Below are 21,654 nucleotides of genomic sequence, written 5' to 3' on the forward strand. Positions count from 1 at the left end.
TGAATTTCCTCCATTTGTATACAATCTATCTGATTGTGGATTGGTGGAGTCCAAACTCTTTAGAGATGGTTTTGTAACCTTTTCCAGCCTGATGAGCATCAACAATGCTTTTTCTGAGGTCCTCAGAAATCTCCTTTGTTTGTGCCATGATACACTTCCACAAACATGTTTTGTGAAGATCAGACTTTGATAGATCCCTGCTCTTTAAATAAAACAGGGTGCCCACTCACACCTGATTGTCATCCCACTGATTGAAAACACCTGACTCTAATTTCACCTTCAAATTAACTGCTAATCCTAGAGGTTCACATACTTTTGCCACTCACAGATCTGTAATATTGGATCATTTTCCTCAATAAATAAATGACCAAGTACAATATTTTTGTCTCATTTGTTTAACTGGGTTCTCTTTATCTACTTTTAGGACTTGTGTGAAAATCTGATGATGTTTGAGGTCATATTTATGCAGAAATATAGAAAATTCTAAAGGGTTCACAAACTTTCAAGCACCACTGTATTTGTGCATTTGATCAAATCTAAATCAATAACACAAGCACTCTTTTCATGGAATTTTGAAAAATACTCAAACACAAATGACCATGCTACTGCTTAATATTTTTTGCCTAATGCGTTTAAATAGCCAACCTTAAACACAAAGTATTTTCTTGCAAACCAACAGCTGCCAAAAACAAACAAAGTATATACCCAAATGCAATGTTACACAAACCCTCATTTCAAACTTCATAGACTAAATGTCCATCCTTAGTCAGAGGTTTTCTCTAGTCTCATGAGTGAAGCACAACAACAGGCTTGGTAACCTGTCTAATACAAATGTTAACATAATGAGGATTTATATTGAGAAAATGTTTATAAAGTTTCGTTCAGCTCGTTTCTTTGTCCATGAACTGAAGCCATGTAAAATTATAGCTTTTGCCAAGATAAAGAATAAGTTAGTGACCTTGAACCAGAGCCCAGATCAGTTGTAAGTCTGGGGACTATGGAATTCGGGTGATTTGCTGGACATGGACATTTCTTCTTTGAATTTGTCCTTCTTTGCTGTTTCTACACTCTCTCTTCTCTGCTTTAATTTTTTAAAAATATTTGTTTCATTCTTTAATCTCATCTCATCTCATCTCATTATCTCTAGCCGCTTTATCCTGTTCTACAGGGTTGCAGGCAAGCTGGAGCCTATCCCAGCTGACTACGGGCGAAAGGCGGGGTACACCCTGGACAAGTCGCCAGGTCATCACAGGGCTGACACATAGACACAGACAACCATTCACACTCACATTCACACCTACGGTCAATTTAGAGTCACCAGTTAACCTAACCTGCATGTCTTTGGACTGTGGGGGAAACCGGAGCACCCGGAGGAAACCCACGCGGCATTCTTTAATCTATATTACATATTATATGTCAGTGCAAATGAACACTTTCTTGGCCCTTCTAACAGTATTAATAGGTTGCTTTGAACATTACTGTTCTAATAATACATCTCATATGTGCTCAGTGTGGATGCCTGCCAGTCAGCTGCGTTTATAGTGGTTGATGGCTGAGGCAATCCTGGTGGCAGTTGGTAGATTTCTTCACAAGTACACCAAATCACTTCATCACTTCATTCTGTGCCTTTCATGAAAGCATCTCTAAATCTTAATATACTGTCCAGTTGTGTATATTTACTCTGAGAATTTTGACGAAACATCAAAGAGCATGTTTTTTTTTTTTAAACTGCAAAATCAAACCACTGATGATCTCACCATTCTCAGACTGCCACCAGCACTTCTTGTGGTCTGGTCTGAAGCTGGTGATGACATTCTCGATACGGTGACTGATGGTGTTGTACACAGAATTGTATGGTCTGCGTGAATCGCACTGGAAACATTTCTTCTCCTCCTACATAAGGCCATATATTGGAAGTCTTAAGGGTTAAAAGATCAACAAGCTCCATGTGGTTACACTAGCCAGAATATTGGGAGGTCAAACAGGAAGTGGCCAAAGTTTTACCTGTAGATGACTAACGATGCAGTAGGGTTCTCTCTTTGTGAGGCCACAAGTAGACGAAGCTCTCAGGTTCTTCTCTCGACCCACCAGGAGGTCACCAGTTGCTGGGTAACAACTTCCATGAGTACATCCATGGGGGTAATCAGGTTCTTGAGCAAGAGTGGTTATCAAGCCTGAATCATAGAGATGGAGAGAAAATCAAATGAGTGACAATGTTTGGCCAACCAAAGCAAAACACCAGGTCAAATTCAAATCTACAAACCTATGTTCTTCTCCAAAAGCAGTAGCTTTTAATTTATTGAGGATTTTATGCACAATTGACCTTATTTGAACACCATTCAGAGTTAAAGCCATGTTGTTCTTAGAAAGAAAAAAGTTTAAAACTAAAACCTTCACATGGTTCACACACCTTTTGAAAAACTAAACAAACAAACTTCAAAATGTTCTCTGTTATCCCTCTGGGGTACACTTAAAAAAGCCTACAACAAAGTGTAAAGGTTAAAAGTTTACATATACATCTGAGTGACTTTGGATCTGAGCGATTTTGACAAGGGCCAAATTGTGATGGCTAGATGTGTCTGAGCATCTCCAAAATAGTACATTTCTGTTTTTAAAACAGAAATGCTGACACCTTTCTGTTTTAGCCAGCATTAACTTTTTCAGCAGTTTTTAGCAGTTTTTCACAAACTTCTGATAAAGTCAATACTGGCTAAAACAGAAAGGTGTCAGCATTAATCTTTTCAGCAGTTTGTGTTACAGTAAATCTTATGTGGAGTTGGACCATACAGGCTAGCCTTCGTGCCCCATGCGAATCATTGAGCCTTCGACACCCATGACCCTGTCGCTAGTTTACCGGTTGTCCTTCCTTGAAACACTTTTGGTAGGTAGTAACCAATGTATACTGGGAATACTCCAGATGTGCCATTTTGGAGATGCTCAGACCCAGTCATCTTGCCATCACAATTTGGCCCTTGTCAAAGTTGCTCAGATCCTTACGCTTGCCCATTTTTCCTGTTTCCAACACATCAACTTTGAGAACTGACTGTTCTCTTGCTGCCTAATATATCCCACCCCTTGACAGGTGCCACTGTAACAACATAATCAATGTAATTCACTTTACCTGTCAATATTTTTAATTTTATGGCTGATCAGTGTACATACATACTATATTTTAAACACAACGATAGGGGCTAAACATCAGACATGGGTAATATCCATCCATCCATCCTTCCATCCATTTTCTGCCACTTATCCGGGTCCGGGTCGCGGGGGTAGCAACCTAAGCAGAGCAGCCCAGACTTCCCTCTCCCCGGCCACCTCCACCAGCTCTTCCGGGGGAATACCGAGGTGTTCCCAGGCCAGCCAAGAGATGTAATCTCTCCAGCGTGTCCTGGGTCTGCCCTGGGGTCTCCTCCCGGTGGGGCATGCCCAGAGTACCTCCCCTGGGAAGCGTCCAAGGGGCATCCTAACAAGGTGCCCAAACCACCTCAACTGACTCCTTTTGATGCGGAGGAGCAGCGGTTCTACTCTGAGTCTCTCCCGAATGACCAAGCTTCTCACCCTGTCTCTAAGGGAGAGCCCAGCCACCCTGCAGAGAAAACTCATTTCAACTGCTTGCATCCGCGATCTCATTCTTTCGGTCACTACCCACAGCTTGTGACCATAGGTGAGGGTGGGAACATAGATGGACCAGTAAACTGAGAGCTTTGCCTTTTGGCTCAGCTCTCTCTTTACCACAACAGACCGGTTTAGCATCCGCATCACTGCTGACGCTGTCCCGATCCGTCTGTCCAACTCCTGCTCCCCCCTGCCCTCAGTCGTGGACAAGACCCCGAGATACTGAAACTCCTCCACTTGGGTAATAAGGAAGTACAACCCCGATTCCAAAAAAGTTGGGACAAAGTACAAATTGTAAATAAAAACGGAATGCAATGATGTGGAAGTTTCAAAATTCCATATTTTATTCAGAATAGAACATAGATGACATATCAAATGTTTAAACTGAGAAAATGTATCATTTAAAGAGAAATTTTAGGTGATTTTAAATTTCATGACAACAACACATCTCAAAAAAGTTGGGACAAGGCCATGTTTACCACTGTGAGACATCCCCTTTTCTCTTTACAACAGTCTGTAAACATCTGGGGACTGAGGAGACAAGTTGCTCAAGTTTAGGGATAGGAATGTTAACCCATTCTTGTCTAATGTAGGATTCTAGTTGCTCAACTGTCTTAGGTCTTTTTTGTCGTATCTTCTGTTTTATGATGCGCCAAATGTTTTCTATGGGTGAAAGATCTGGACTGCAGGCTGGCCAGTTCAGTACCCGGACCCTTCTTCTACACAGCCATGATGCTGTAATTGATGCAGTATGTGGTTTGGCATTGTCATGTTGGAAAATGCAAGGTCTTCCCTGAAAGAGACGTCGTCTGGATGGGAGCATATGTTGCTCTAGAACCTGGATATACCTTTCAGCATTGATGGTGTCTTTCCAGATGTGTAAGCTGCCCATGCCACACGCACTAATGCAACCCCATACCACCAGAGATGCAGGCTTCTGAACTGAGCGCTGATAACAACTTAGGTTGTCCTTCTCCTCTTTAGTCCGAATGACATGGCGTCCCTGATTTCCATAAAGAACTTCAACTTTTGATTCGTCTGACCACAGAACAGTTTTCCACTTTGCCACAGTCCATTTTAAATGAGCATTGGCCCAGAGAAGACGTCTGCGCTCCTGGATCATGTTTAGATACGGCTTCTTCTTTGAACTATAGAGTTTTAGCTGGCAACGGCGGATGGCACGGTGAATTGTGTTCACAGATAATGCTCTCTGGAAATATTCCTGAGCCCATTTTGTGACTTCCAATACAGAAGCATGCCTGTACTGTATGTGATGCAGTGCCGTCTAAGGGCCTGAAGATCACGGGCACCCAGTATGGTTTTCCAGCCTTGACCCTTACGCACAGAGATTCTTCCAGATTCTCTAAATCTTTTGATGATATTATGCACTGTAGATGATGATATGTTCAAACTCTTTGCAATTTTCCACTGTCAAACTCCTTTCTGATATTGCTCCACTATTTGTCGGCGCAGAATTAGGGGGATTGGTGATCCTCTTTCCATCTTTACTTCTGAGAGCCGCTGCCACTCCAAGATGCTCTTTTTATACCCAGTCATGTTAATGACCTATTGCCAATTGACCTAATGAGTTGCAATTTGGTCCTCCAGCTGTTCCTTTTTTGTACCTTTAACTTTTCCAGCCTCTTATTGCCCCTGTCCCAACTTTTTTGAGATGTGTTGCCGTCATGAAATTTCAAATGAGCCAATATTTGGCATGACATTTCAAAATGTCACACTTTCGACATTTGACATGTTGTCTATGTTCTATTGTGAATACAATATCAGCTTTTGAGATTTGTAAATTATTTAATTCCGTTTTTATTTACAATTTGTACTTTGTCCCAACTTTTTTGGAATTGGGGTTGTAGATCAATTCAGTCCAGAACATTTTTGCAAACTGTTAACTAAATAAAATATTGGAATCACACAAAAATAAAATGAATGTATAGGCAATATTACAATAATCATCGTTATATGAGTGGATTTTAAAAAGCCTGGGAAAAAATTTTGCAGATGGAAATTCACAGACAATATCAATGGAGAGATGTCTCATACTTCAAACCAGACAGCTGTGTTTGTTTGGCACCACACCACCTCTCACACTGCTGCCAGGTTCAGTGCTTCACACACTAACTGTACACACATACACATACACTGTAGACAAAGCGCATTTTCACATACAACATATAAACTCACAAACTGTAAACACTCATCCACTGCACATTTGCTGACTGACAGTTCTGGAAAAGTTTTATTATTATAATATGCTGGACTGTTCAGGACAGATAGCTCCTTACACCAGGGAAAACTTATCTCTGCCCCCTTTCCTGTATTCACTGCAACTCACAGCAGAAAATTCCAACTACAACAAATCTAACTCCTTAACAACGGCAAATCTCACCTTGGGAAATTACTCTGATCTCTTTAACAGCGAACTAAAGCATGAAAGAGAGAGAGGAGAAAGAAATGGAATTAAGGAAAACACAGGTTTTAGAGGAATACAGGTCCAGTTCTCTGTTTTCAATCCCTTTTCTCTGATTAATTTCGCATAAAGGGCAAGAAAAAAACAAGGAAAAGAGTACTAGGCTTACACATGATCAAGGATGGTGGTGACGACTCTCGTGCTAATATCTTTGTTAATATAACTTCATTTTTAATATAATAAATATGAGATGGATAAAACCATATAAGACATAGAGGTAGAAAATGTTTATTTCCCTATTACTTTTCTACATGGCAAAAAATGACATTTTGAGTGATGTCTTGAACATAAGAAATGTTTGTTTTACTTCTTATTATGAGATTACTATAAATCTAATATAGTATTATTCAGCCTGTTTTTAGATGGTTTTACTCATGTCAAGTTTTACATTGTATTAGTCTACTGCCAGATAATTTTGCTTCTTTCTTGAAATAAATGTTTAAAATGATAAAAAAAAATCATCTGCCAATAGAATGGAACTACAGTTAGGTCCATATATATTTGGACAATGACACAAATTTTGTTTTTTTTTACCTGTTTACTGAAACATATTCAAGTTATAGTTATATAATGGACATAAAGTCCAGACTTTGACCTTTCATTTGAGGGTATCCACATTAAAATTGGATGAAGGGTTTAGGAGTTTCAGCTCCTTAACATGTGCCACCCTGGTTTTAAAGGGACCAAAAGTAATTGGACAATTGACTCAAAGGCTATTTCATGGGCAGGTGTGGGAAATTCCTTCGTTATGTCATTCTCAATTAAGCAGATAAAAGGCCTGGAGTTGATTTGAGGTGTGGTGCTTGCATTTGGAAGATTTTGCTGTGAAGAAAACATGCAGTCAAAGGAGCTCTCCATGCAGGTGAAACAAGCCATCCTTAAGCTGCAAAAACAGAAAAAACCCATCCGAGAAATTGCTACAATATTAGGAGTGGCAAAATCTACAGTTTGGTACATCCTGAGAAAGAAAGAAAGCACTGGTGGACTCATCAATGCAAAAAGACCTGGACGCCCACAGAAGACAACAGTAGTGGATGATCGCAGAATAATTTCCATGGTGAAGAGAAACTCCTTCACAACAGCCAACCAAGTGAACAACACTCTCCAGGAGGTAGGCGTATCAATATCCAAATCTACCATAAAGAGAAGACTGCATGAAAGTAAATACAGAGGGTTCACTGCACGGTGCAAGCCACTCATAAGCCTCAAGAATAAAAAGGCTAGATTGGACTTTGCTAAAAAACATCTAAAAAAGCCAGCACAGTTCTGGAAGAACATTCTTTGGACAGATGAAACCAAGATCAACCTCTACCAGAATGATAGAAAGAAAAAAGTATGGCGAAGTCGTGGTACAGCTCATGATCCAAAGCATACCACATCATCTGTAAAACACGGTGGAGGCAGTGTGATGGCTTGGGCATGCATGGCTGCCAGTGGCACTGGGTCACTAGTGTTTATTGATGATGTGACACAGGACAGAAGCAGCCGGATGAATTCTGAGGTATTCAGAGACATACTGTGTGCTCAAATCCAGCCAAACTGATTGGTCGGCGTTTCAGAATACAGATGGACAATGACCCAAAACATAAAGCCAAAGCAACCCAGGAGTTTATTAAAGCAAAGAAGTGGAATATTCCTGAATGGCCAAGTCAGTCACCTGATCTCAACCCAATTGAGCATGCATTTCACTTGTTAAAGACTAAACTTCAGACAGAAAGGCCCACAAACAAACAGCAACTGAAAACCGCTGCAGTAAAGGCCTGGCAGAGCATTAAAAAGGAGGAAACACAGCGTCTGGTGATGTCCATGAGTTCAAGACTTCAGGCAGTCATTGCCAACAAAGGGTTTTCAACCAAGTATTAGAAATGAACATTTTATTTACAATTATTTAATTTGTCCAATTACTTTTGAGCCCCTGAAATGAAGGGATTGTGTTTAAAAAAATGCTTTCGTTCCTCACATTGTTATGCAATCATTTTGTTCAACCCACTGAATTAAAGCTGAAAGTCTGAACTTCAACTGCATCTGAATTGTTTTGTTCAAAATTCATTGTGGTAATGTACAGAACCAAAATTAGAAAAATGTTGCCTCTGTCCAAATATTTATGGACCTAACTGTATTTCAAGCTTTTCAATGTTTCAAGTAATGTCTGGGAATAGGGTTAAATAAACCTATATTTGGCTTATTGTAATCTTATAATAGGGAATGATAGATAATGATAGATACATTTGACTATATTAAAGACATTTTCCCTTGCTAAGTTGTGACTTTTGTGTCAAATTAATTTTAATTTTGGCTGTAATTAATTTTTTTAAATCATATGTTTATAAGTATCATTTTACATACTTCACGTAAAATGTTTTACTTTCAAGTATTCGTAATAGTCATCATTGTACACTGTACACCTGATGTGTAGCTGGTGATACACAGGATCTATCAGCATTCTTTCTCGGCCTGAAAACCCTTTGTCATGGAAAAACCCTTTCATCGCTCATGGAAAATAGGAGCTCTGTTTTTCTCTTCAGGGTTCTACTAAGTTCACTATTTCAGTTTCAGTTGACTTTTTTAATAGTTTTACTATATAGTTACTATAATAACCCTGGTGGGTTTTTTTTAAAACACCTGCACTTAGTATTAACTGAAGAGGAGCAATTATTCCACCCATTGAAGAAGGAATAAAGACCATATTAATACTACAAATGTTAAAATCACTTCAGTTGTTTAACATTAAAAAGTTACTTCAGTTGGCTGTTTCTCAATTAAATATCCCAAAGTCAGGAGGTTCGGGTCAGGCGGACTGGCTAACTCCCAGCTCCTCTGCCACTCTCGCCTTACATGGACAAGAGATTCAGGAATGTAGGAGGACAGCTGGCAGTAGAAGAATACTGCCCCATGAACAAAGCACACAGTTTACAACCAGAGGCCTTCTGTCAGCTGCTTCACTGAAATACATGCAGCCAATCTTTTAGGTTCAACCCACATTGACCATAGCAAATTAACACGGTGCAGAATGTATCCACGACCGGGGAAGATATTTATCTTACTTTACAATGACAGCTCTGTAGTAATGCTTGTCACTATTACTTTGAAACACAAATGTAATGATATACAACCGGACACTTCCCATCATGCTTTCTGGCTTCACATCTGCCTCATCTTAGCTAATCTTCCTGGCATGAGCTGGAAGACAAGACAAAAACAGGGATTCTCTTTCTTCCTGTCCCTCTGTCTGTCTTTTGACATCCTAAATCCTTTACTCGTTTTTTTTTTTAATCCATCTCACATCACCTCCGTTCTCTCTAAGGTGTGTGTTGTGCTCTACCATCTTCACTTCCTGCAGCTTAGGGCTTGGCTTGGCACTATGTGCTAGGTGGGGCTAAATCACTACTGGGCTTGTCTGCTTACAAAGCTGGACTCCATTTCATTTTCTCAAACTCCCTTTCATTTTCTCAAACTCTACCCATCTCAGTTTTCAATGATGAATAGTTGTTCCACAGTGTCTACAGAGAGCAGAGAATTTCCCTCTTTATGCCTGTCTGTGATTCCAGAGAGAAGTCCTTCTCCTGGCGAGACAGTGCTCCGTCTACATACATGGGGGAAATGTGACACCTACACAACACATTCTCCACCTGCTGAACAAACTGGAACCAGCCTAGCACTTCCCCGACTGTTCATTCAGAAGCTCCAGCATCTCTCACAAACTTACCATACAAATGCCGGATGTGTGTGATGATTTTAAGTGTTCTGGGATACAGCTGGAATTATCACTGAGCTGATAATAATCCAATGTAAATACTGTTTTGTCCTTGAAGCCTTCTCTTCTCTCTAATGAGAATATAGGGTTTTTATTTTTTCATTCACAGCAGTTTTTTTCCCCTTGAAAATCCTCCCTGCCTCATGTGAGGGTAGTTGGAGGAATTCTGGGAATGGGTATTCTGAATTATGTGTCTCCTGGGGAGGTAAGATGGATAGAAGCCAGAAGTGAAGTCAGTGTGAATAAAGCCACCTGTTCCATGTGTGTGTGAAGCTGAATTTGGGGTGAACAATCATAAGGCGCTTATGCTATTAAGGTAGATTCGCTGTTTCTGTGTCACTTATTAATCACTGCACAAAGCAAAGATGGGGTAAATATGAGACTTACAGTTTGCTTTTTTTGACAGCCATACCTCCAGTACACTTCTATTTATCTGAGCAGTTTAATATGAGCTGGCTGCTAATTCCAGCTCATAGTCCAGTCTCAGTGTCTCCTCTTCTCTTTAATTCCACTGCTATTTGCAGCTCTTACTCCAGTCCTGACACTACCTCCAACTACTTACCTCTACCCCAGTACACTGGTCTCCATTACTATGACTTAATATCACGTTATCACTGCTTCTAAGGCCAGCAGAAACTTCTACAAACATGCACAACACACCTCCACATTCTGGATACAAAGTTAATGTAATTTCCCCTATTCTACACTGAATTTAACTATTGAATTCAGAGTCTTTTTAAGCTACTATACTGTAGAAGTGAACCATGAGCTGGCCCGTTGGTTAGCGTGTCCGCCTCTCGACCGGGAGGTTGTGAGTTCTACTCATGGTTGGGTCATACCAAAAGACTATCATAAAAGTGGCACACTGCAATACAGATGCAAGTCATCTCATCTCATTATCTCTAGCTGCTTTATCCTGTTCTACAGGGTCGCAGGCGAGCTGGAGCCTATCCCAGCTGACTACGGGTGAAAGGCAGGGTACACCCTGGATAAGTCGCCAGGTCATCACAGGGCTGACACATAGACACAGACAACCATTCACACTCACGGTCAATTTAGAGTCACTAGTTAACCTAACCTGCATGTCTTTGGACTTTGGGGGAAACCAGATCACCCAGAGGAAACCCACGCGGACACGGGGAGAACATGCAAACTCCACACAGAAAGGCCCTCATCGGCCATGGGGCTCGAACCTGGACCTTCTTGCTGTGAGGCGACAGTGCTAACCACTACACCACCGTGCCGCCCCACAGATGCAAGTAAGGAGTCAAACTCTTGTGGTTACCAGAGGACCAGCCTCCCACTGTAACCCTGACTATGGTATAGGTGAGAGGCTGAGGACTATGGAGATTGGTATCGCCCAATGCACTAAGTGCCTGGTTAGTACTGGGATGTTAGACTGCCTGGGAAGATCAGGTCTTGGCATGGGAGGGACTTTGACTCTAGAAACTAACAGTTGATATTAATATGGTCAGTTTATCAACTATTCCATCAATAAACTGATTATTTGACTGACATATGTTAGTTTAATATGATTTATGTCGAAATGTATTGTTAAAACCAAAGAGTTATTTGTATTCTTTTGTTTCTGGTAGATATCCTTAATTTTAGCAAAAAAATATATTTGGGTCGCAATATATTTGCATACACGTGTATCCTTACATATGCCTAAATAATATGATATGAAATCATTCAAATATATACATATAATTCTTGCGTTGCATCAGTTTCCATTATTATAGCAGACTACAGTAACTAGTGCATGTTTGTGAATGACAGCTTGTCTGCATTTTTGTCTGCATATGTCCCATTCATACTGTAATAGCGGAGTTCCTCCGATCAGGGACAGGTGTATGTAATTATTAGCCCTTGAGGTGCACGCAACACGCTCAGAGCACAAAATGCGCATGGATGTGAGTAACAGTTCGAAGGACGTGGATGTGACACAAACACTTGACCACTGGACAACAAAATTTGTATCTTTATTTCCATAAGATAGATGGGTTTTAATCCAGTGGTTATTTTTAATTTGCTCTTTAAAAAATAACGTGGGATTATTTAATAACACATTTTACAGAAATATTCACAACAGTTTTATATAAAACTAATTAAAACAGTTTTATTAGTCCACTAGCTTGTTGGACAATTGATAGTTTCGCTGTAATCATGAACAGGTGCATGGTAATTAGTTCTCTCTCTCTCTCTCTCTCTCTCTCTCTCTCTATATATATATATATATATATATATATATATATATATATATATATACACACACACACATGAGATACAGGTCAAAGGCTTCAGTTAATGTTCACATCAAACATCAGAATGAGGAAAAAAATGTGCTCTCTGTGACTTTGACTGTGGTATGGTCTTGTGCTGTTGTCGCTCATCCACCTCAAGGTTTGATGTTTTGTGCATGCTGAGATACTTTTCTGCTCACCACGGTTGTAAAGAGTGATTATTTGAGTAGCTATACCCTTCCTGGCAATTTGAACCAAACAGGTTATTTTTTTTGTTCTTCACAACATTCTATGTAAACTCAAGAGCCTGTTGTGTGTGAAATTTCCAGGAGATCAGCAATTTCTGAGATACTCAAACCAGCCCATCTGGTACCACCAACTATGCCATGATCAGAGTCACAGAGATCATATTTTTCCTCATTCTAATGTTTGATGTGAACATTATGACCTGTATGTGCATGATTTTATGCATTGTGCTGCTGCCACGTGACTGGCTGATTGGATAACTGTAGGTAGACAGGTGTACCTGTTAAAGTGACTTGCGAGTCACTTTATAATGTTGCATGTTATTTTCAGTAAAAACTTTTAAAAGTGTTTGATATTATGTTTTTTAGGCGTCCAAAAGTATATTTTGATTTGCAGAATCTTTGACACAAGATTCAATCTCTGACGAGAATGAATGCTTGAATGAAACATATTTTTCCCCACATGATTTACGCCTTTCCCCAGATTTTGATGCTGTAAGACAGAATAAGACACAGATTTATTCGCATGCCACTCAGGCTTTAATGAATAAGCTCAATGTCTGAAAGAAACAGACAAAACAAGCTTAAAAACTGAACTATGTAAATATAAAACCTATAACTATGCAAATGGAGTGCGCCCATTTCTCTTGCTTTTGCTCCTTACCTGTGCAGACCAAAAATATGAATGAGTGACCCAGCCTCTCTGGATCCAGACTCATCAGATCTCATCGGGCCTCCCCTTGATATTACTCCTGTTCAGAGGCCAGTGTGTTTTTGCAAGCTGTTAGCACTTCTCTGTTGTTACATGCCTGCTAGGAAAGCAGGAGGAGATGTACATATAGGCTATTAAGCTGTTATGACACAGACACTATGTAAAGGACAATCCAGCCTTCATGTCGCATAGATAATTATCATAAAGATGTTTATGTGAATTTTGAAAGCAAGATGCTGAGCTATTATATCCTTCCTGGCCTGCATTTCGTCTGAGTTTATTCTGTCTGTCCCTGGCTGTTGGTACTAAATTTTGCATGGAAATGTTGTTAAAACACACACACACACAGTCAGGATGTTCCTGAGCAGCACAACGGAAACATATTTGGCCTGTTGCCTGAAGATTGTAAATTCAAATCGTGACAATGCCACAGCTATCCATGGCTGGGAGTTAAGGGAGCAAAATTGGTGGTAATGGGAATAATGGCATGCTCTTTCTTCCCTGTCAATCACAGCAACACTAGCCATTTGTGAGTGTCTGTGAGCTCATGTATATGGAAGAGGGCAGATAGCACTTTCCTTATAGTGCATCACTTTGAAAATTGATGTTTGTTGGCTTCAAATATCTTGGAAGAAGCATGTAGAAAAAAACCACATAGGAGAACATGCAAAAAGCAAGAAAGACAGGAATATGATTTTTAGTAATAAAGAGGAAGAAAAGTCCATTGTGGGTTTTTCAGATACATTTCATAACTTTTCATGTGGTGAACGGCAATGATTCATCTTGAACTAGGTATCATGTTTAAAGTGAACTGCGAGGTGTCTGCGCTCTTCAGTAATACACAACCGTAGCTTAACTCTGACAACCAGTCATTATTAACAGCGCTTTGAATTACAGCCAAGGCTCTGTTCAGGAAACAGGGAGCGTGGTAGCCAGGCTGAAGTTAATCATAGATCCTGCACCCAGACACTAGCCAACATAAGACAGAGGCATACTGAGACACGTTAATGTTTGGACGCTCATCATGCAGTCTTAACTATAACAGACAGGAACAAATGATTCTCACGACTCCTTGATATAGCATATAACACCTCACTGTCTATTTCTATTTCTCTCTCAGTACGCAAATCCAAAACCTTGCTCCAAGGAAGAAACCTTATTCAAAACTCTTCTTTCACACGAACACAATTATGCCTGCCCTAAAAACTGTGTCCTTTCATTTCCCCGCCCTGTTCCCCTGCTCCTCATAGCTCTATCAAAGACTTTGGCTGGCTCATTGTTCTGCCGAGTGCAGTTCCGGAGGGGCATTCCAGCCTGGGCCTCTGTGGATCATGCTGAGTGCCCTGTAGCCTGAGAACTGCTCCAGCTCCTCACCTGTTCACTTCCCTCTCAACACACCACTCTGAACTGCAGAAATTAGCATACAAAGATTACTGTAGTGAGAGGTAAAGGTAAACACACCGAAGAACAAAAAAGCAGAGGAGTAGAAGAACCTGCACACAATCTGCAAATTAGTACTCTTAACAAACCACAGTTTTGAAAATTCTGACGTTTCAGATAAGGCTTCTCTGAGTATCTTGATAAATTGAATCAATGGTCTCTCATCTCATCTCATCTCATCTCATCTCATCTCATTATCTCTAGCCACTTTATCCTGTTCTACAGGGTCGCAGGCAAGCTGGAGCCTATCCCAGCTGACTACGGGTGAAAGGCGGGGTACACCCTGGACAAGTAGCCAGGTCATCACAGGGCTGACACATAGGTGGGGTTTACATTAGACCGTATCAGCGGATCATCAGATTAACGTTTTTAAAACGATTAGTGTGCACACAGCAACGCCAATACATGATTCGCATGCACATAGCAACGCCAATACACGGATACGCTCGGCTCCGCAGGCATCCTGCGCTCCAAATCACTCCGCCCTGAACAGCGAGTGTCCTCTGGAGGGTGCACACTCTGGCCCTACGCAGCTCACAGAGCGCGCGAGTATAGCGCACGAGCTGTGATTTGGGACTGAGCCGCTGTGTGTGTGTGATCTCAGTGCATGTCGGGCATGCGCATCACTTACCACTTGCAAGTGGAAGGATGGCAAGCCTAAAGACAATCATAACTACACAATGGGCAGTATTTGCATCAGTATTTGCAGTATTTTCATACTTTTATACTCTTTAATGAAAGGTGATACAAGGCGGAAGTCCGCGCCGTTTCTCAGCAGTCGCGTCACATGACCAACGCCAGCGAATCAGGAAGGTGGATGTCACAGTGACGTTGTCCAATGACGACGCCAGCTAGAGCTCAGCACAGCGTATCCGCGTATTCTCAATGTTTACACAGCACCGGACCAGACACGATCTGAATTGAATACGTGGACCCTGGCGGATTCCCGTTTCCCGGCGTTTCCAGGCGTTTTAATGTAAACGGACAGTGCATCCGCGAAGAAAACGAGACAGATACGGTCTAATGTAAACTTGGCCATAGACACAGACAACCATTCACACTCACATTCACACCTAGGGTCAATTTAGAGTCACCAGTTAACCTAACCTGCATGTCTTTGGACTGTGGGGGAAACCGGAGCACCCGGAGGAAACCCACGCGGACACGGGGAGAACATGCAAACTCTGCACAGAAAGGCCCTCGCCGGCCACGGGGCTCGAACCCAGACCTTCTTCCTGTGAGGCGACAGCGCTAACCACTACACCACCATGCTGCCTGAACCAATGGCATGATGTAAAAAAAAAAAAAAGATATGAACTAAAATATTAAAAATGAAAAATTTCAAATTAAACCACAGCACTGTTAAACAAATCTTAAATCTTACTGGTGAGAAAATTGATTTTCTACTATCGCAGTTCTAACAGTAGTGCTGGTTGAAAGACAGATCACAGGTTTATATTAATATGCTTACTCTAATATGTTATTGTTTCTACACTGTCAGAAATAGGGGTACAGTAGGAGTCCATTTCTGTCCCCCAAGGTACAATCTACACTAATGTACCCCCTAGAACTCATTATTGGACCTCAAGGTAACTCTATGTACCTTTTAGGGCCATATATATGTTCCCGAGCAGTATTTAAAGGATACAAATATGTACCTTAGAAGGTACTGCCCCAGTGACAAGTCATTGTACCCCTAAAGGTATAATAATGTACTTTATTTTCTGAGAATATATAGTAACAACTAACTCAAGGGGACTTGTATTGCAGACACGCACTTTAAGTGTAACAATAAACAGATTAAACAAAAGAGAAAAGCAATATACGGTAACCATAGCTAGGGTACAGCTGTTCCTTTAAGTTTTCTATGGTTTGAAAGGTCTTCATGACAGAGGGATCTGAGCTTTGGAGTTTCTTAGTTATGAGACAAGCTGCATTTTTGTCTTATTAACTTCAAGAGAAAGAGAAACAAGAAGCTGGTGGACATTTTGCTACATTAATTGTAACTATAATAATAATAATAATAATAATAATAATAATAATAATAACGTACAGTTATTAAATCAACAACAATTATAGTCAGTGGAAAACAGCTGTGGTATAAGATGAATATAACACTTTGGGACATGGTTTAATAGGAAAATACAGTACTACAGTACACTATTGCATGTAATTGCAGCAATCAAAGACCAAATCACCCAAAACAACCTAATTCCAATCACATTTAACACATCATCATCATCAGATGAAAATGAGCAGAGATCACACAAAACTCTTGTCTGAAACAACCCAAAATGACACAGTCACACATCACATAGTAAATATGCTTGGAACTAAACATGTCTCAGCATCTGCTGACTGTCACACTTCACCTCCCACTACGTTCATTAGCGCTCTGCTCGGCCAAAAATAACACTGCCATCCCATCCCTCTTCCCTCCTCCTCCTCATCTCATCATATTCTCTCGCTCCAGAGTTTTATCATACAACTCACACCGAAAGGCCTAGTCTTCCATCGCTTATGGGGGCTCACACTAAACAGAGAATAAAGGGACAGAAAGAGAAGAGAGGGAGGCTGGGCCATAATACTGGATAACAGCATACAAAGAAAAGCAAATAAAGTGATGATGTCAGCAACAGGCTAAAGTTTAGGGCACAAGACAGAAAAAGCAGAGCAACTGGAGACATGGTCTATACTCTATATATGGCTATGGATACTCTCAGACCATGCTGTGACCTTTGTAATAATACCTCTAACCTCAAACTTCTGTCTCTGAAGGCGAGAAATACTCCAGTATTTTTCACCCTGACATCTATCTACCACTTGCATTTGTGCCATTTCATCAATAAGAAATGTGCATGATTCCCAGAAGAAGAAAAACAAAACGACTTAAAAATGAAGCCTGTGGGTAGTTCTTGGGGCATCAATAAGTTTTTTTTGTAAAACGCTTGTGTGAATTTTTCAGCAAAGGGAATCTGTATAAGCTGGGAATTACTTTTTCAGAGTGAAGAATCTGTGACTGTCACCAAATAGCCTAAATGATGTTTCATAAGAGAGCATTTATCTTATTCACATTATATATAATGTTGTATTTGAAAAGCTATCACTGTAAACAAGTTTTCGAGTAAAACAGCGTTTTGTTTCTGTTGGATCGTACCCCTGAGATGTTACCATTCAACTTCACTCTCAACTTCAAGAATGTCCGATTAAAATGTTAACCAGATCTATCATTACTCACAGTGACGAATAGTTGATCTGGACATTAAGATGCATTTTCTTTACCTCGCCTTTTATTTGATGTCGGGTTTTATAGATGTGAAACAAAATTATCAGTCAGCTCATTGTTCACAGCAAAGTTTTCTTATGGTACTACTGTTTTGCTTGCACTTTTGCAAACGTATTTGTGTTTTCCACCACGTACTTGTGAAAATGTGTTCAATTATAGTGACAGTATTTTTTCCATATTCCCCACCTGTATTTAAATACACTCAATACCCCTAAATAAGTAATTACCCATATGGAAAAGAAATAGAAGAAACTTATTAAAAAATATAACTTTCCATCACCTTCAGTTTATGTTTCATGTATTGTGCATCATATAAGGAATATGATTTACTCCTGAAAGGGGCCACTTTTGCATTACTGTCATATATTGTTCTGATAAATACGCAAATCATACAAGTTTCATTTTGTTCAAATTTACTAAGGATCTTATATCTTGTTTCACTGTTGTATGCTTTACATACAAGTTTCAGACAAAGGACATACGGTACAAATTTTATAAGATTTATCTACATCTTTTCCATATGGGTAGGTACCGTAGAATTCTCACATCTGAGGATGTGAGAATATATTTCTGTAACTTTACTGCAGAGTTCTCCGACTTTAAAGCTAAGTTTTAAAAATGATTAGCAATTCTGAAGAAAGCCATGTCAGGTGTTTCCCAATATGGTCATTCAAAGACACCTTGAGTGCGACTTGTTCACCTCTTCCTTCCTGTTTAGTCTCATTCATCTCATTATCTCTAGCCGCTTTATCCTGTTCTACAGGGTCGCAGGCAAGCTGGAGCCTATCCCAGCTGACTACGGGCGAAAGGCGGGGTACACCCTGGACAAGTCGCCAGGTCATCACAGGGCTGACACATAGACACAGACAACCATTCACACTCACATTCACACCTACGCTCAATTTAGAGTCACCAGTTAACCTAACCTGCATGTCTTTGGACTGTGGGGGAAACCGGAGCACCTGGAGGAAACCCACGCGGACACAGGGAGAACATGCAAACTCCACACAGAAAGGCCCTCGTCGGCCACGGGGCTCGAACCCGGACCTTCTTGCTGTGAGGCGACAGCGCTAACCACTACACCACCGTGCCGCCCTTCCTGTTTAGTATTGCAATAAATTTATTTTAGTTGTTAGGAGTAGCATGATATGCTAGCTGATAGTGGGGGGGGGCATTACATTCAGGCTGAAAGAAATGAGTGTCTATCAGAAATGGGGCTGTTGTTATATTGTGTAAGAGTTATACTGTACACTGTAAGAGTTTTCAAACATGTGTGACCAAATATGCTAGATGACACAATCATGCGGATTACACACATCTATAAACAGAGTTTATTACTTATTCTGCTTTGTTTATGGTGGACAGAAGACGCTTATCATGGAGATCTAAAAACTGGACTAAGATAAAAAACAAAACAGAGATTAAAGAGGGACTTTTAATGCTCACTCCATTCTATCTCTCTCGCACACACCTTGTGAGGATTCTTCTTCTTCTCCTTTAGTGCGCTGCCTGATGACAGGTGCGAGTTTCTAGGGAAGAATTACAGTAGTGGTTTCCCGTTGCCTTTTACTGGATTATTTATAGAGGTTTTCTCCTCTCAACCATTCACACACATGGACAATTTAGAGTACCCAGTTAACCTAACCGCCTGTCTTTGGACTGTGGGGGAAACCGGACCACCCGGAGGAAACCCGCACAGATGCAGGGAGAACATGCAGACTTCACACAGAAAGGCCCCTGTCAGCCACTGAGCTCGAACCCAGAACCTTCTTGCAGTGAGGTGACAGTGCTACCCAATGCACCGCTCAAGGATTCTTCACTGGCATAATTATAACTGCAGGTAATAAATTAATATTGATGCGACACCTAGTAAATCTAAGCCTAACCTCATGAACAAAAAGGAAACATTTTGTCTCTTTTAGTTTTTGAACTAAAAGCTTTTGTAAAAATACATCATCCAAAACTGTCTGATATTCCTATCCTTGTGGAGACATTTGGTCTCTACTAAAATATAAAAACATGCCCCCACACACACATACACCACTCAGGCAATTCCGTGTATTGGTGTTGTGTGATCATCAGCTCCAGCGGTCCGGACAAGTGACAAAAAGTGACTGTTCCAAGAAAGAAATCAGAGGTCAGACTGGGTATCCCCCAGAAAAGCATTAGCTCTATTCTTAAAACTTCCCTTGGCTCAGACTGAAACAGTGTAACTCCCTTGAGCACATTTGGCCTATATGAAAAGTTGAGTGCCTTTCTCTGTTTAATGCTCTTTTAGAATAAGATTTAGGCTATCCATCCATCCATCCATCCATCTATCCATTATCTGTAGCCGCTTATCCTGTCCTACAGGGTTGCAGGCAAGCTGGAGCCTAACCCAGCTGACTATGGGCGAGAGGAGGGGTACACCCTGAACAAGTCGCCAGGTTATCGCAGGGCTGACACAGAGACAAACAACCATTCACACTCACATTCGCACCTACGGTCAATTTAGAGCCACCAGTTAACCTAACATGCATGTCTTTGGACTGTGGGGGAAATCAGAGCACCAGAAGAAACCCATGCAGACACAGGGAGAACATGCAAACTCCACACAGAAAGGCCCTCGCCAGCCGCTGGGCTCGAACCCAGGACCTTCTTGCTGTGAGGCGACAGTGCTAAGATTTAGGCTATCATGAAGTTAAAAAAAAAAACTGTACACACTACACAGGTGGTGTAGTGGTTAGCGCTGTCACCTCACAGCAAGAAGGTCCGGGTTCAAACCCAGCAGCCGACGAGGGCCTTTCTGTGTAGAGTTTGCATGTTCTGCGTGTGTTTCCTCCTACAGTCCAAAGATATACAAGTTAGGTTAATTGGTGGCTCTAAATTGACCGTGAATGGTTGTTTGTGTCTCTATATGTGTGTCAGCCTTGCAATGAGCTGGTGACTAGTCCAGGGTGTACCCTGCTTCACAATTCACCAGGCGGCACGGTGGCAGGTGCGGTTTTAAGGGGTGGCAAAAGGTGGCAGTTGCCACTGTAAAAATATGTCTTGCCACCACAGTTGCCCCCATTTTAAAAAGAATTATTAAAACACATTTTTGAAATTCAATTATCTATCTACAGAGATACTAAGCCCTCATCTCATCTCTACCTACTGTTATTTACATTATTTCACACCCCACCCCACCCCCAGAATTTTGAAATGGTTTCACCCAGAGACAGACGTTCTTCTGTTATGATTCTTCTGAATGCTCGACTTCTGATGAGGAAACGTGCTGGAGCAAAGAGGTTGGTCAAATTGTTTTCACCTGATAGAACACAGTCTTGTCCTTTCTATTAAATGCATTTTGGTACTCAATTATTCTTTTAGCCCAGCTATCTTTATTATCAATATTTTTATTCCAATCAGAGATGTTAGTTTTCTAAAACGTTATTTTTTTGTTGGCTGCAGTAGGCTATACAGTCATTGGTTGGATGTATGGAGTGCTGTCTCGCTAGGTTCCGGTAGTAGCTATACCTGTAAGTTATGTTTTACTTTCTGTGTATGCTAGGCAACGAAATGAAAGCTAATAGTTTTATAAAGTGATAGGCTTTAGAAAGTAAACAACTTGTGTGTTAGCATTACTAGCAGGTCAGCCTAGCTCGCGGTTTCGCCTGTGTGCTATTCAGTTTAGTGATATACTTAATTTGTTTCTTTTAGTTTTACGGAAATCGAGGATGAACACATCTGTACAAGTTTGAAGTCTTCAGTAAAGATCCACAATCTAAACCATTCGCTATCTGTCTATTTTTTGATACATCGCTAGGGCAGAATAGTTCCATTCATTGATTGGGAATATACTTTCAGAAAAGATGGTTTAGATGGTTGAATCCGTTTTCCTTGATGGTACAAT

At 40.7% G+C, this 21,654-nt stretch overlaps 1 protein-coding gene across 2 annotated transcripts in view; it reads right to left on the reverse strand.

The window, feature by feature from the left end:
* lamb2 (laminin, beta 2 (laminin S)) overlaps positions 1-21,654 on the reverse strand; it is a 73,783-nt gene that overhangs the window by 46,264 nt on the left and 5,865 nt on the right. For both annotated transcript variants that reach the window (XM_060938185.1, XM_060938186.1), the window contains exons 3-4: positions 2,005-2,174; positions 1,758-1,893 (exon numbers count right to left, since the gene is read on the reverse strand). In XM_060938185.1, coding sequence (XP_060794168.1) covers positions 1,758-1,893; positions 2,005-2,174 — 306 coding nt within the window. The remainder of the gene's footprint in view (positions 1-1,757; positions 1,894-2,004; positions 2,175-21,654) is intronic.

The sequence above is a fragment of the Neoarius graeffei genome, chromosome 13 (assembly GCF_027579695.1).
Source record: "Neoarius graeffei isolate fNeoGra1 chromosome 13, fNeoGra1.pri, whole genome shotgun sequence".
Taxonomy (NCBI): domain Eukaryota; kingdom Metazoa; phylum Chordata; class Actinopteri; order Siluriformes; family Ariidae; genus Neoarius; species Neoarius graeffei.